The following is a 15,561-nucleotide window of genomic DNA, read 5'->3' on the forward strand; positions in this document are numbered from 1 at the left end:
TGACACATCACTCATTGTACTTTAATGTGTGAAGGAAAGCCATCACATTCCATCACATTCTGAAATCCAATGAAAAGGAACTGCTCCTGTGTTCCTTTCATTACAGCTTCCATTTGGCAGTTCTCATGTAACCAGTCACATTACAGAAGTGATTGCTCTCTGCTTCTCAGTGTTCTTTGAGGTTATGTATGCACACACACACAGACACACACACACACACACACTCACACAAACGTACACATAATGAAATATTTGACTTTACTGATACAGCAGCTCAGGTTCAGCTTGACAGAGTGTAGAGTCTCAAGAGTTCATGGTCCCTGTACAGCAAAGGCCTTTGACATTGTTAACACTAAACCCAGGATTATCCAACGCTCTTTAGTTTTAAATAATAATTATATCTCAAACTTAGTACAGAGATTCATGTAGGTGCAACAGTACCATCAAAGCTTTACCATCAAAAGTCCTGCAGCTTCTCAGAAAACTACAGCATCAGCTGCCTTCATCGGAGTGGTTGTGGTTCATGCACAACAAAATAAAACAGTTTAGGTTATACAAGGAGAAGGGTTTATGATACAGATATGTGTTTTTAAATAAGAAGGAGGTATGTGGTAATGAAAATAGTCCTGGAGGTCACCAGCACTGAGCAGTCAGAAAACAGTCCAATATGGACACCAGAGTATGTCAAAAACAAGAATCTCAAATCCACCAAGACTGTCAAAAACGTGTCCTTCTGGAATCTTTGGGACCATAGAGATCCATCACAGATATAGTGAATCTGTACAGGTATTAGATGCTCATCAAAATGTTCAACCAGAAAAACAGAAAATTACATGTCCATCAGAATGATCAACCAAAAAGATGCACAGGAACCTGTCAGAGTGTGCAGAAATCCTTACATTGTCAGGCAGCTGTTACAACCACTAGAGAAGTCTCCAAACTCTTACAAATAACAAATAAAAGGAACCAGTCAGAACATTCAGGAAACTAGCCGAACCTTCTCAAACTCATCGAAAGCCTTAGACAATTGACAAGAACCTATTGCCTATTATATATAAAACCCGTATAATCTTTTAGGCCTGTGTAACACCATTAAATCCCATAAAAACTATCCAAATACATATTTATCAGCCTGTGAAGTCAGCAAATAATCCTACTGCAACTATTAGTTCTTTCAAAACTTCAGAAACCTGCCACAAAGTCATGTTCTTTAGAACCTTTTTGGAATCCATCAACAGGAATCTGTTACATCTCTATAGGGACCTGTCCACTTATACAGGAACGTATAAGAACTGTTCATCATGAACCTGTTGAACCTCTTGAAACCCATCAGAATTCAGAAAAACTCTTAGAATCCCTTTACATGACAGTAGGCTTCCAGTGAAGAGAAGACAATGTACAATAACCACAAGCTGAAGAACAAACTGGTGGTCAGGATCTTAGGGATTCGGGGTCCACCGAGCTCCCCGCCAATCTCAGGTCGGCGACGGTAAATGAGGACGGCGATACAGATGAAGGCAAAGATGGTGAAGAGTGTGACGGAGAAGGCTAGTGTGCCGGGGTCGACCCTAAACTCCTGACCTTTAGAGTAGTGGTAGATGGCAGCGATGGACCAGGCCACCCCAATACCCAGGAAGACGTTGACAGCATTACTCCCTGTCACGTTGCCAATGGAGGCGTCAGCGTATTGGTCCTGGATGGCTGCCACTTTACTTGCAAATGTGTCTGATGGAGAGAAAAGGTGAAGATTCTTCAAAATGTTAACTGTTTCAGTTTACCTGCTGTATTATTTAGTGTTAAAACAGAACAGATGAACTGATCCACCTGAAGCTAACCACTAATTTCATAGGAGTTCCTACAGATTATAACATAAGTTGGCTGTGATGGATTTAGGCAACTATTCAGAATCTGACTATAACTGTGGCTAAAGCAATAATCTAGGCAATTAATGTATTTTTATCCAGGTTTGTTTCAGACCTGGAACAGAAGTGCCCAGAGCCACAAACACCACAGCAGTGACGGAGTCTTTGAGGCCAATGGTGCAACCAAAGTGTGATGCAAGGTCACCAATCACTGCTGTTAAGAGGCCAATGACGCAGATGCAGATGACGAAGCAGGCCCAGCCATTCCAGTAGTCAGTGGGGGGAACAAAGGCAAATAGAAGCTTCCAGAAGACAGTGAGGAAATGCATGACGTAGTCAAAGCAGGAGGGCAGCTTTTCCTCACCACATTCATCATCATCATCATCATCATTACCTGAAGAGGAGAGTGAGGAAGGAGTAATTGATTTAGTATTGAGGCTTCAATAGGTTTATCTCTGAACCCTTCGGACCATTTCGGACCCTTTGCCACTTCTTACACTACCCTCAAAAGTTCAGAATTCAGAAACTCTTTCAAAGTAAAAAAGACTTGAGCTTGTTTCAGGACGGCTCATGATTGTACCAGAGTTGACTGTGATGGCTTCCACAAACTGCTCTCTCCAGCTGTTTGTCCCAACCAGCAGGGCCAGGTTGGTCTTCTTGATGAGTTTATCCACAGTGCTCTGAAAGATATCGGGGAACAGAAAACCACTCAATCAATCAGTGTTTGCTCTTTTTAAAATCAGACACCTGAAGAGCTGACAAGCAATTAGACAACCTTTAGAGAAAAAGTATTCCTTTTTCTCATAAGCAGTTTTTAGGGAACTGCCAGGATCAGAGTTGCAAGTGGGAAAAAGGTTTGCGAAATCTCTACTTTGCTTTTACATGTGCATTTAGTTATTGTCAAGATGTTTTTGACCCAAATTGAGGAGCACACACACACTGAGTAACTCAGGTTTAGTGAATTTCCAATGGAAAGTTTAACATGTGGATTGGAGGAACCAAGAATCTCACTGTGTGGATGATCAGTCTACCTCCTGAAGCACAGCTGCCTTGTTTATTGCATGCAGATACTTCAAAGGACAGATTAATAAAACATTGTTCATCCTGCAACTTAGCTCAGCATAACAACCAGGATCTGTAAAGAGGTGTATCAAAGAATATTTGGCCACTTTAGGTGATGTCATGTAGGGCCACTGCTAAGAGCCCAGAAATGCAGCACATAATCGGTGTAAAATGAAAGATAGTTGTTGTTACACTAGTTTTAGACAGCTTCATAAAACAGAATCTTACCATGAGCTTTGCATAGTGCTAACAAGTGGTTTTCTTTTTGCCATTTATTTTCAAATCTAAATGCTAAGCTAACCATTAGCTGAGATGGTGTTAGTCTAAACAAAGAAGCAGCATTTTCTCTAATGTTGAACTTTTGCATTGATAACTTAAAATCAGCCCAAATGTAGACATTTTGAAAGGGGAAGCAGACCAAACCAAGACAAAAAGCATTTCTAAAATTCCTCTACAGGACTGATTCGTTCTTTGATACCTTCTATCTGAGGATGTTGATTATTACTTGCATAATGGTAAAATATAATTTCTGACTTCTTCAGATTTGACTGTTTTTGATATTATTATCCTGGTGACAAACAGAAACTCATTCCACCTTGAACTCATACGACTCCTCGATGATGACCTCCAGTTTGACGTGTTCACCCAGCATCGGTCTGCCCATCTCTGCAATCCGCCTCTCTTCCTCCTCTTTCTTGGTCAAAGCCTCCTCATCACCATCATCCTCTGACACAGAGAGAGAGTGTTTAATGGTACAACTCCTGCCTGGTTAAGCTAACATACGGATAGACAAATGGATGGATGGTCGGGTAGAAAAATTATTGACTGATTGTTGAACAGACAGATGAGCCGAATGATGGTGGAACAAACTCAGTAATGGAATAACTTGAGAAAGTCTGGATGCATGGACAAAAACTTAAGAACTGAAAGGCAAATGGATGACCAGCTGGAAGAGTAGATGGAAGGATGAAAGAGTCTAATGGGTGGTTAGACCTGCTAACATAGACAACTGAACTGATCAACTAGGTAGACTCATGGTGGACAGACCAATGGTTGATGGACACTTGGGTGTCACCTTTGATGTTGATGACAGTGGAGGGGGCAGGGTGGTCTCGTCCCTGGACCTTCCTGTAGATGTCTCCACCTAAACAGGTGAAGAGATTTTGCTGAAACCAGACGACTTCTGTTACCGTAAACAAAAACTGCACTAGATGCAGAGAAAGTCCTGAAACTGTCCTCAGCCTGACAACACTAATAATCCACTCAGTGAAGACAATTTCTGTAAAGGTGAAGGTGAAGCTGTGGAGAAACGTCCTGTTGGTCAGGTCAACAATAATGTCTGAAACTATAAAATAAGTCTCATGTTGTCAGACAACGCATGCTCAGTGAGACACGACTGCACAAAAGATGATTTCCTATCAGCCTCAGCAGTGGAGAAGATCAAAGGTCAGTTAGTGAAGAAAAGCGGATAATCACAGTACAGAGTCGATGAAATCAGCAGTGGTGGGTGTGTCCTGTTAATGCAAGCAGTCACTAATTCAACTTATTACAGGCTGTGAGTATAAGTAATACAATACAATACTAAAATACTACAGTAATGGTAATAGTTGAAATGCTACAGTTACATACATACTAAAAAGAGTGAAAGTGAATTTTGTACATGCAGTAGCAGAGTGAAATTAGTCACAGCCTGTTAACCACTAAGTTATTCTTGTTTGACTGTTAAACAGTGAGTTATGGTATATCACTAAAATTTTACTTCATATTTAATTAGAAATTATACATTTTTTACTTGATAAATAACTTTACAGGTACAATTTTGGTGCAGGTGGTTTCCACTGAAGAGAGATCTTCTATCTTTTCCCACACTGTGCTAAATAAAAACCAGCTGGAAAGATTTACAGTGACATTCAAGTGCTGCATCTCCGTTATCGTATGTGTGGTTGCTTTAAATGTCAGGACACTTTAAAGCAAACATTTACACGACTGCGAGGCGTCTTACCATACAGCTGTTTGTCTATTAGGAAGTCGCAGAAAAAGCATGAATTAACTCAACACTGAACGTTTGTATATCACATCATTAAATAGGAAGACACTGTGTTGGAGTTTCACCTACCTGTTTTGACAAATCCACCTAAAAGGCAGGAAAATATAAAACAAGATGTTAGATTCATTGTGCGGATTGTCAGTTACATATTACAGAAAGATGTCATAATGCACGATCATACTTATGCTTCACGGCTGAGACAAGACATATTAAATGCGTGAGACATGATGACAAACACCCAGCAGGACAGAAAATGAGAAGATTTAACCGGCTTACCGGCTTCCTGAAGCAACACAGCTGAAGAGCAGAAACAGACGAGAAAGAAATGAGAGTAAAATAAAATAAAAGCAGATAAAGAAACAGAAGCTCTCAGCAGCTGAAAAATTAACTTCTAATAACCTGCATGTTTTGATTTAAACTAATCGTCACCATCTTCTGCTTAATCTAAAGTATGATATTTCTTAGGATGATGTTTAGTGTTTCATGCAAACTCAAACCAAAACTCTGCGAGACAAACACAGACAGACACAGGTTTAATAGGACAGGGTTAAACAGGACAGTGCACCTGTCCTAACTAGTCCTAACCACATTTCCTCAAATATGTCCAGTCCTGCACTAATCATCCATACCATGTTCCAAACTGTCCCAAGCCTAATTTCTAACTCTGCTTTTACCTCCTGTAACCTGTTTCAACCAGTCTCAACTTGTCCAAAACAAGCCAGAACTAGTTAAACCAGTTCTACACATTCCTAAAGTGCATCTGTCCTTACCATGCCAACATGTCTGAACCACTCCTTTCATGCTAATAACTTGTGCTGACTGAGACAGGCCTCAGATACCTGTCCCAAAAATGCCACTTGGTGGATTTGTTCGAGATCTTGAAGACTTTTACCTCTGGAAGGCCTCTACAGATCATAGGTACTGATGACTGATTTCATGAAACTCAGAATTTGAAGGTATGAACAACTCCACAGAGGTAAAGCTGGAACACCAGACCAGTGATACGGAACTGTAGAAACCTCAAGTTCTAAGGTTTTCAGGAACCTTTTCAGGAACCTTGAGCAAGTAACCAAATAGTATAAACTGGATAACTGAAAATTTCCACAGGCTTTTGCAACTGGTCCCTAACTGGTACCTGTTGGCCTGCCCAGTTGTATCCTGCTCCATTCCATCCAAACCGCTCCCAGCTTGACCAAAACTGTCCTATCCTGTCCTAACCAGGGCTAATCTGTTCAACTTGCCAACCAAGTGGTACTGGTATCTCACCCGATCAGTCCACACTTGTCTCAGCATGTCCAGGACCGTCCTTAATCTGGTGTCTGGTGTAAAGCATCTTAACTAACCTCTCTTCTTACTTACACTGTCAATCTTAACCAGTCTAATCCAGTCTTAACCAGTCACCATTGATCCTAAAATCAGTGCACCAATCCTGCACCAATAACCAATAAAACGTTCAGCTGATGGAGCTTTAAAAGAGGAGGCAACGTAGAAACAGCAGCAAGAAAGTAAACGAAACATAAAAACCAGCAGAGCCCAGTGAGGTAGATGAGGCAGAGGTTAAAGGTCATGAGACACCTGTCCATCTCCTCCTGTTCCAACTTGGCTCTTGCAGCTCTATGTAGAAGCTGGCCTGCTTATCGTACTCCTCATGGTCAATTATTCTAACTGCTATGGTCTTCCTGCAGAAAGAGTGCAGACAAAAACAAGGGGGGGAGGGGTCAGAGCTCAGGGGTCATGCTTTAGTTCACACACATTGAAATACACTCATACGGGTTAAGGTACCTATAGTAATGAGAGGATGACCTCACCTGATCTGTCCATCTTAGGTTAAAGTCATAATGAAATGAATACCAGAGTCTCACCTCAGCTACGATTTAGATTAAGCAATATAAATACGAATTAAAGGGTTATTACACCTGAATTAGCAAAAGAAAAACTTTTACTATTACATTTTCTAATTGCACATATTTTGGTTTTCATTTCTGAGGTATTTGTGGAAGAAATGCAAAGTTTTCCCACCAAAGGTTTTGGTGGGGAAAGTGAAACCTGATTCCATGATAATTATTTCCATGTTGCAGTTCCAAAAACCTTTCTCTGCCGTAGTAAGACATGAAAAAGTTCAGACTTCATTCACCGGTTTTTAAGTCATAATATTGTTGACAATCTTGCTCTGAGTTTAAGTTATCTACAATTCTGATAATGCTCTGGGGGATCTGAGGAGGAAGTTTATTGTTCCCTTGATTTCTGAATTAATGCAGGTTTTATCCCTGTGGTCACATTTAGAGCTGAATTCTCTGCGATCAGCTCCTGTTTGCAGTGCAGCCCTCATAGTTTTACTGTGATACTGAAGAAAAACTACAAACATAAAAAATCTGAATGAAGTTCTGCAGCCTCTATTCTCTGGATTCTAAGTGGAGCTATGGAGGTTTTCTGGAAAGAGATTTCAGATGATGATGTGCTCAGAAATTAGGGGTGGGGTGACGTGTCGATGTACAAACGTCGTTTCAATGCCTCATAAGCAGCGCTCCAAATTAGCACTGTCCTGTTGTCCCAGGGAGAGTAAAAATTGCACCTGGGAAACAAAGATTCAGGATCCGGGACAATTTTGGGACAATAAAGAAAATTAGCTCACAGTGCACGGATTTAGTTGTTAAAGGTTAACTAGAGCTCAAAGAAATAAAACTTTGTTCCTTGACATCATTGTACATTAATTCTTCAAGACCCCACTGTGATTAGGGAAAAAGAAAATAAACTTGTGGAGCAGCTTCTTCTCTCTGAGTCTGAGCACGGACGGAGCTCAGCCAAGTGTCTACAGCAGAGATGGAATAGACAGCTCAAGTAAAGTCAAAATCGACCGGACAACATCAGTGCTCGTCCTGGTACCGGCCTTAAAATGCACCATAAATTTACACCAGAGAGTCGCCATTTGTTTGCTCCTTATTCGTCACCTTCATCAACAAATTTTGAATACAGAATGTCAATCAGAGGGTTTAAATAATGCCCTGGATTTGCAGATCAAAGCCATCCTGCACGGAGCTGGAGGCTCATTAGTAGCTGGACTGCTTTACTTTCTGTCACTTGAAAGTTTGACTTCAACCTGGGTTCATGTGTTTTTTTTACATTGCTTGTTTCTGGCTTTATGTGTCACTCAACTTTTAATGTGTGATGCTCAAAGAATGTAGGATCATTTTACTTTTACCAGTTTTTCTCAACAACAAATTTAGAAAGAGGATTGGTCTGTCCAACCTGTGGGTGAGAAGATGCATCAGGATAAATCGTGCGTACATGCGTTTAAATAAAATGTCCGTAAAATGAGACAAACAACATGGTAATCTGGGAGCTCTGACAGTTGTTATTTATATATTTATATGTTATTTACTTATTTTGCTGTTGAATTGCTAAATGTAAATTGAATCACATTCCTTTAATTGAATGGAGCTGGTCTATAAAACACAGATCAGCAGTAAAGACTGGACTAGTTATTGTTTGGGGAATAAAGTCCTGCAGAGCCAACTTTGTTATATTTGTTTGTCTGAAGAGAAGATGATTGAAGAAAATATTGAAATATAAATAATTAAATTAAAAATGTATTTTTAGTTTATTTATTTTTAGTAAATTATTTGTTATATTAATTGAAAAAAGAGCTTAATGGGAAAATAATATATAGATTCACTGATTAATTAAAAAAAATAATTAATAGAATAATCAACAAAAACATAAGAGTCAAGTGCAGCACTGCACTTAATCTTATTAAGATATTTCAGTATTCACTGTAAAAACTCAGTTCAGTGATTGTCTGTTTCGTTTCTGAATCTTCTGGGGATATTTTTGCCTTTAACTATCAGAGGACAAATCAACCATTTGAATTAATGAGGTCTTGGGGTGAGTTTAGATTCACAGAGGTCAAAGGTCGTTAGTGATGGAGTCATGGTTACAGCACAGCGATGGGATACTCCCACCTTTCTTTTCACTCATCTCTAGAAGCTGAGGCTCCCCGATCTCTAGGAAGAAGTTCTTGTTTTTCTCATATTCCTCGTCATCGATTATATTGATCTGAATAGTTTTACTGAAACAGAAACAGAGAAAAGAGAGTTCGCAGAAGGAGGAGTGAGCCCATGAGGTGTGATGGAGGAAAGAAAACAAGGTGATCAGAAGGACGTGATATCAAAGACAAACTGCATGTGAAAAACTCATTGTTAGACTTCAAAAATGAACTGTCTGTGATTAAGAGACAGCAAAGAGACACATGTTTGACACATGTGAGATGATTTATTCTTGTTCATTGTGTTACTATTCTATGTTCAAAGCACATTAGCTTTTCGTTTGAGTGTAAAGATGTGCAGTATACTGCAGGACCACACGGAGCAGCAAAAACTCCACCAGTCTCAGACATCACTCGGTTTTGTGATATACACGTGGAGACAGGTGTCTTTCCACAAGCAACAAGACAAGCGCCTTGAGACGTTCTGACCAGACCTGAGACACAAAACACTAATCAGATCAGCTGCGTTCACAAGCCTCAATGTATTTCAGTTGCTAATGAACACAGGTCAGTACTGAAGCCATTTTTGTGTTGGTGCAGTCTGCGTCTTGCCCAAACAGTTACTGTCACCTCCAAAACTCCTTCAAACAACCAAAGACCTTCATGGATGTCTCACTTGTATGTACAATTGTCACCCAGTAACCATATGTTGTCATTCAATCCACACTGACCTTGTGAATTCACAGTTGCGATGAATAAAGTATGATGATATTTTATCTTTAAGAGCTGAATGATTTTTACATAAATCAGTATTTTACTGTAGAATAACACATTGTCACTTCACTGACTGCACATATAAAAGAAACGCAGAGAAGTGGGACATTAAAATACCACGTGATTCTGATCTGAGCGCTCTGACAGCCGTCGTAGAGCCATGATTCAGATATGAAACAGATCCAGGACCACTTATGGACATGGACTAGATCTCAGACACTACAGCCGATGCAATCATAGCCCCTAATGTCCATATCTGCTCTGAAGTGTAGGAGTCATCACTGAGCTGCAGGCTGCAGCAGGGCTCACTGTGTGTGCATATGTGTGTGTGCCCCCAGCGTGGAAACAGAACTTTGCCTTCTTCCATTTACATGTTTATTTAATATCAGCAGATTAATGGTTTGGGGGTTTCAGCTGTGATTCACAGAAGAAACATGTTTTCGGTTTAAATGCAGAAAACCTGCTCGTATCTGAGTTCTACAAAATAAACAAGTTATTAATAATCCAAATAATGCGTCACTATGTTTACCAGCTGTTTTGTGTCTGTTTGCTGCTCAACAGCTCATGGACTGTTCTTCTGCTGCTGCAAACACTGAACAAGGAAAAGAGCCAGAAAACCAACAGCTGCAGAGACGCTGGTGCACAGAGGACTTTGATCTGATATAAAATCTGTGATGAGCAGTAGGTACAGGCCGACACCACGTCTGGTTTTATCTCTGCATTTTTACAAGAGTACGATTAGTTTTGTGCGCAGGGGGAACAGACACAAGTTGAGATAAAGAAAGTGCTGAGGTTGGAGATGTGGCCGTGAGCCAGCAGCGACCTCCCCTGTCGTTGGCTCGGACAGAACAGGCTGCAGTCATCTCTCTGTTTTATGGGTTGATGCTGCGACAATGAGCAGGATCCCGCTGCTGCCGAACACTGGCTGCCCTAATAAGGAAGAGAACTGCATGATGTTTATCTGCCCAACACACCAGGAGCTGCACCAGTCTGGACTAACAGCACGACAGAGACTTCTGAAATCCACACAGCAGAGACATCCAACAGCCACTTCACTGTCAGATATACTGGAAACTATAAAGACATGCAGACTAAAAACAAATCAAAGGAGTGCTCCACTAATCTAGTCTCTCTGGACTTAATCAAATCACATTTATTTATAAAGCACTTAGAAAAACATCCTGTTGACTAAAGTACTACACAAAAGTACATTTCCCAATAAATAGGAGTAAAGTAGGATCATTAGATGGGTTAAAACCAAACTAAATATAACAAAGAAAAGACGTGAAACTATAATTTAAAAGTATTAAGCATTAATTAAAAGCTGCCAAACCCAGAATTTAGGGGCTGACACAACAAAACCACAATCCCCCCAGTTTGTACCTGGGCCTCTAATATAAACTGACTTCATGACATGAAGGATCTGCTGGTTTGTGCCAGTGGAGTAGTTCATTAGTGCAGGATGGTACCAGTCCATTCAAAGCCTTAATAACAAAAATCAACAACCTAAATTAGAAACCAATTAGAAAATAGACTAGAAGCCAGTGAAGAGAAGCCAGAACAAAGTCTGTACGTTCGAATTTTCTTGTATTTGTCAAGAGACGAGCTGCAGCATTTGGAAGCATATGAATGCAAGAGAGGGACGACTAACACCAGAGTGAAACGGACTGCAGTTATTAAGCATGGATTTGATAAAACGTAACAACAAACAGTTAAAAAATGCAGAGATCCAAATCTAATCAGCAGATGGAGATGTTCTAACAGGTAAGTGAGCTACATAAACTGTAGGAAATGGATGAATTCTTCCTTTAAAGACCTCCTGGAAACATGCCTGGTCAGGGAAGACTTGTTTCAGGGATTTCAGAGAATATAAAAATCAAGGCTAACAGTCCCCAGACATCCTGGCAGCTCTGTGTGGCTGTACTTTCACACACCGTGGTCCTTTGAGCTAAATACTAAACGTTGTCTCACACACTCCAGACATCATGTGCAAGTGAAAGACAAAGATAGAAAGATCATGCAAATAATCACAAAATCCAAGATCCATAAGTCCACTTGCATTGAATTTGGTAGGAAGATCTGTGGTAATAAAGAAACCAGGATTTTGTTTATTGTGGTTGTTGATCCAGCTTCTCAGCGCACTACTGAGTATACGATAAGCTTGTCGCTGACACAAACTGACTGGATGACTGCTAGACAGACTCAGTGTTCCAAATGAACTGGACTGTGATTGTATTCTGTCTTTGTGTCTGTGATGGACTGATCAGTTCTCAGTTTAACCCAAATGGTTTGAGTGTTGGAGCAGCAGATGGTGTCTCTGCCTGCAGGCCTCAGCTGGCTGTGCTGGGATTCTGGTCTCTGTTCTTAAATTTACAGTAGGGGATGTTACTGTTAATAAGCTGATATCAATCAGTAAAATTGTCCACTAACTCGAGTCCAGCTGACGGGTGCATCGGTCTATATAAGGCTCTCGCAGTGTGAATGTAGGGCAGTGTCCTCATTAATAAACAGAAACAAAGAATGATTGTGGCGTCTTTTCCATTTCAAGACGCCATCTCCTTCCTTCATAGCCAGTGGCCATGTTTATGCTGTGGAAAGAAATGTGTTGTCATTACATTCCTGTGCCCGCAGGAATGGAAAGAGTCTGTAAAGAACAATGAGAGGCATGTAAACCGGAGGGTAGCAGTCACATGACCGAGGTGGATCAGGAAAAGGAAGAATTTTCTTTAAATAAGACTCTTTAAGGCCAACAAGTGTGTCAAACATCAGGTCGGTTTGTTTTACTTTTTCTTAGATCGAACCATTTTAGGTTTAACTGAAAAAATGTTTTCCCCCAAACTAGAACCATAGGAAGCAAGTTTTAAATAACTTGAGTCGCCCTTTAAAGAATAAAAGAGGTTTGTAAAAAAATAAAGAGTCTAAAAATGTTTTACTCTCGTTCGAACCCTATCATGCACTAAAATGTACGGATGTAAAATCCATATAAACTGATACAAGAATCATAGATCACATGTAACTGGTATGTTGGTTTATGACCAATGTCCTGTGAAGCATGGTGAACATCTACACCGGAAGCTGCAGGAGACAGTGGAAAATGTTCAAACATGGACAGAGAGAACACTTTGTATTGCCAGTAACCACCAGGATCATCAAACTACAAATCTGGCTTGATAATTTGTCCAATGCGGCCTCATTTCAGACAGAAAGTGTGTGTTCAGATGGAAAACATCCAGTCAACACTTTACTTTGCACTTTACTAATTTAGTTTTTGTGATTTCTACTTACAAGATCTCATCATTCTCAAACTCCAGGACCCCATGTGTGTCCTCAAAGTCCTCCCCACCTCCTTTAGCCGTCCCCGCAATGGTTTTGTATGGCACCATGACAACGCCTCGAGCTCCAGACGTTCGGATCACCTTCACCTCCATCACACCAATGCTCTCGCTCACGGTCACCACCGGCTCCTCGAACATAAAGATCCCTGCGTGGTCGTCATCGAAGATGGTGACGGTGGCCGTGCACGGCAGACCCAACCCTGCGAGGGCATCAACGTGGTTTTCTTCACACTGTTCTGTGCCAGCACCGTCTGAAATGGCCTTTACATTGCTCAGGTGAACCAAAAAATGCTCATCCTCCTCAAAGATATCATCATCGATGATGTCAATGCGGATCTCCTTCTCAGTCTCTCCTGGTTTGAACACAATGGTTCCTTCAGTGAACTGGTAGTCTGAGCCGGCGTTTGCAGTGCCGTCTTCAGTCCGGTAATCCACAGACACTGTGTTCGTTAGGTCTCCACCACGACGCACCACATTCAGCGCTACGCTGCTGCAGTTCTCTAGACACTGGTAGGTACCAGGGTCGAAGAAAACCTTGGAGGAAGAGTCATTGACTGAAGCCTCAGAGCAGATGTCATGGTGGGTGGCTCTCTTGGCTTGGTCAGCAGCGTGCTTCTTCAAGATGTTGCCTGCTCCTGTCATGATCCTGGTTGCCTGACAGCGGTAGAAAGCCCGGCTCTTCTGTTGCTGGGTTAAAACTTGATAATTAGCCAGCTCCATCAGCTGCTCCATCTCCTTCTCTGGATGTTTCTGTTTCAGTTCCTTCAGTATCCTGGCAACCTCTCTGCGACCCTCCTCCTGGTCCAGTTCCTTCATGTCAAAACCCATCTCTCCGTCCATCAACTCTTCTCCATGGGAATTGAGCATCTTGCCATCCATTTCAACATTGACCTTTGAGGGAAGATCCGGTTCTCCTTCCGTTTCGATGATCATTCCTTTCTGCTTCCCTGCTCGGTATCGTTTGTACATGTATTTGTAGAAAAGAAGTCTGCGGTCGGCCACATATGCAAACACAACACAAATGGGGAAGAAGAATAGAGTGAGTAGCCCCTCCCAAATCTCAACCACACCTGGAGAGATGACAGCGAGGATCAGGTAAAGCCAGGTGTAGGCAAAGACACTCCAGGCAGCGGTGACGAAGAACACACGCAGGTGCTTCACTTTTCTGGTTTCTCCTTCAGGGATGACAGACACACAAAAACCAATGATGACAAACATGTTGAAGGCTGCACTTCCCACTATGGTGTTGGGCCCGAGTTCACCAGCGTTAAAGTTGTGACCACAAACCTCGACGACTGACAGGAGGATTTCTGGGGCGGAGGAACCCAGAGCCATAAGGGTCAGGTTAGACACAGTCTCGTTCCAGATGCGCACGGTTGTGGTGATCTTCTCACCGTTCGGTTTCTTGATGGTGATCTGTCTCTCTTGGGAGGTGATGACCTCAATGGATGCCATGAAGCGGTCAGCGATGATAGAGACACCCAGGAACATGTAGGCAAGCCCCACAAAGTAAATAGTGGCTCTGGCGAGACGGTCGGTGAAGGCCGGGTTGTCTGGTTTCCACACCGGCAGGATTACACCATCTAAGCAGTCAGTGCTTCCACCACATTTGGTGTGGTTGCTGAGTGTGATGTTGGATTTGAGGGTAAGAGAGGGTTTTCCTGCTGCTGAATATGGAAGTTCAGCTGAGAAGATGGTCAACAAGAGAAACAGCTGATTGGTGAACAGTGATGAGATCCCAGATTGGCCCATGGTGATGGTTGAGCGTCTTAACCCTGTAAGACACAGAGGGAGACTTCAGTACTTTGGTTTCAGTCTGATCATGTTTGGACCACAAAAACAAGAGAGGAATCCTGAATATCCACAATTCTACAAGGCTTTGTTACAGAAGTTTTCTTAAAAGACTCCGTAGACCTGTTAACCTTTAGATGCTGCTGATGCTGTTTCTAACTGTAGCATAACACTGGTATCACAGTTTCTCTCTTTGCAACATCTGTACAGGGGCTCAACGACATAAAACATGGTCTGATTATCACCCACGTCCTAAACCTAAAGAGATTAGTTAAAACTTTATTTAATGGTGTTTGAATCAATAAAGACATTGGGTGTGAGTCTGGGAGGCTGTACCTCACCTAAACCTATAAGGTTTTATAATTCACTTATTTTATTACATCCCACTCTCAGCAGCAGTCATCTGCTGAGAGTGGGAACTCTACTGTAAATCTCTCCTTCTCCGGGACTCTGACTATTGCTTCGTACTCTGTAAATGACTCATGTGACAGTTTGGAGAAAATTGTAATGATATGAACATTTCTAAAATCGTTAAATGGCAGGAACCAGTGAGGAACAATTCTCCATGAAGCAAACGTTCTGTCTTTTTCTCGTACTGTGAATCCTTCTCCAGGACACATTTGTAACAAAACATGTTCTTAATTAGGCTTTTTAACCTTTTCACAAATTTAATGTCATTGATAATTAGTCTGATGTAGCTTCATTACA

General features: G+C 41.4%; 1 protein-coding gene across 9 annotated transcripts in view; it reads right to left on the bottom strand.

Moving 5' to 3' along the window:
• The window catches only part of LOC137123360 (sodium/calcium exchanger 1-like), a 25,638-nt gene continuing 10,077 nt past the window's right edge, over positions 1–15,561 (bottom strand). For 4 of the 9 annotated variants that reach the window (XM_067496961.1, XM_067496968.1, XM_067496966.1 and 1 more), the window contains exons 2-11: positions 13,013–14,837; positions 8,931–9,037; positions 5,248–5,268; positions 5,041–5,058; positions 4,927–4,941; positions 4,000–4,068; positions 3,520–3,650; positions 2,443–2,542; positions 1,978–2,256; positions 1–1,725 (exon numbers count right to left, since the gene is read on the bottom strand). In XM_067496961.1, coding sequence (XP_067353062.1) covers positions 1,349–1,725; positions 1,978–2,256; positions 2,443–2,542; positions 3,520–3,650; positions 4,000–4,068; positions 4,927–4,941; positions 5,041–5,058; positions 5,248–5,268; positions 8,931–9,037; positions 13,013–14,837 — 2,942 coding nt within the window. In that variant the 3' untranslated portion in view covers positions 1–1,348. Of the gene's footprint in view, positions 1,726–1,977; positions 2,257–2,442; positions 2,543–3,519; positions 3,651–3,999; positions 4,069–4,926; positions 4,942–5,040; positions 5,059–5,247; positions 5,269–6,546; positions 6,651–8,930; positions 9,038–13,012; positions 14,838–15,561 lie in introns of all 9 variants that reach the window. The other 5 variants (XM_067496963.1, XM_067496962.1, XM_067496964.1 and 2 more) reach the window with 5 other exon arrangements.

This window comes from Channa argus, chromosome 3, assembly GCF_033026475.1.
Source record: "Channa argus isolate prfri chromosome 3, Channa argus male v1.0, whole genome shotgun sequence".
In the NCBI taxonomy this organism is placed as follows: domain Eukaryota; kingdom Metazoa; phylum Chordata; class Actinopteri; order Anabantiformes; family Channidae; genus Channa; species Channa argus.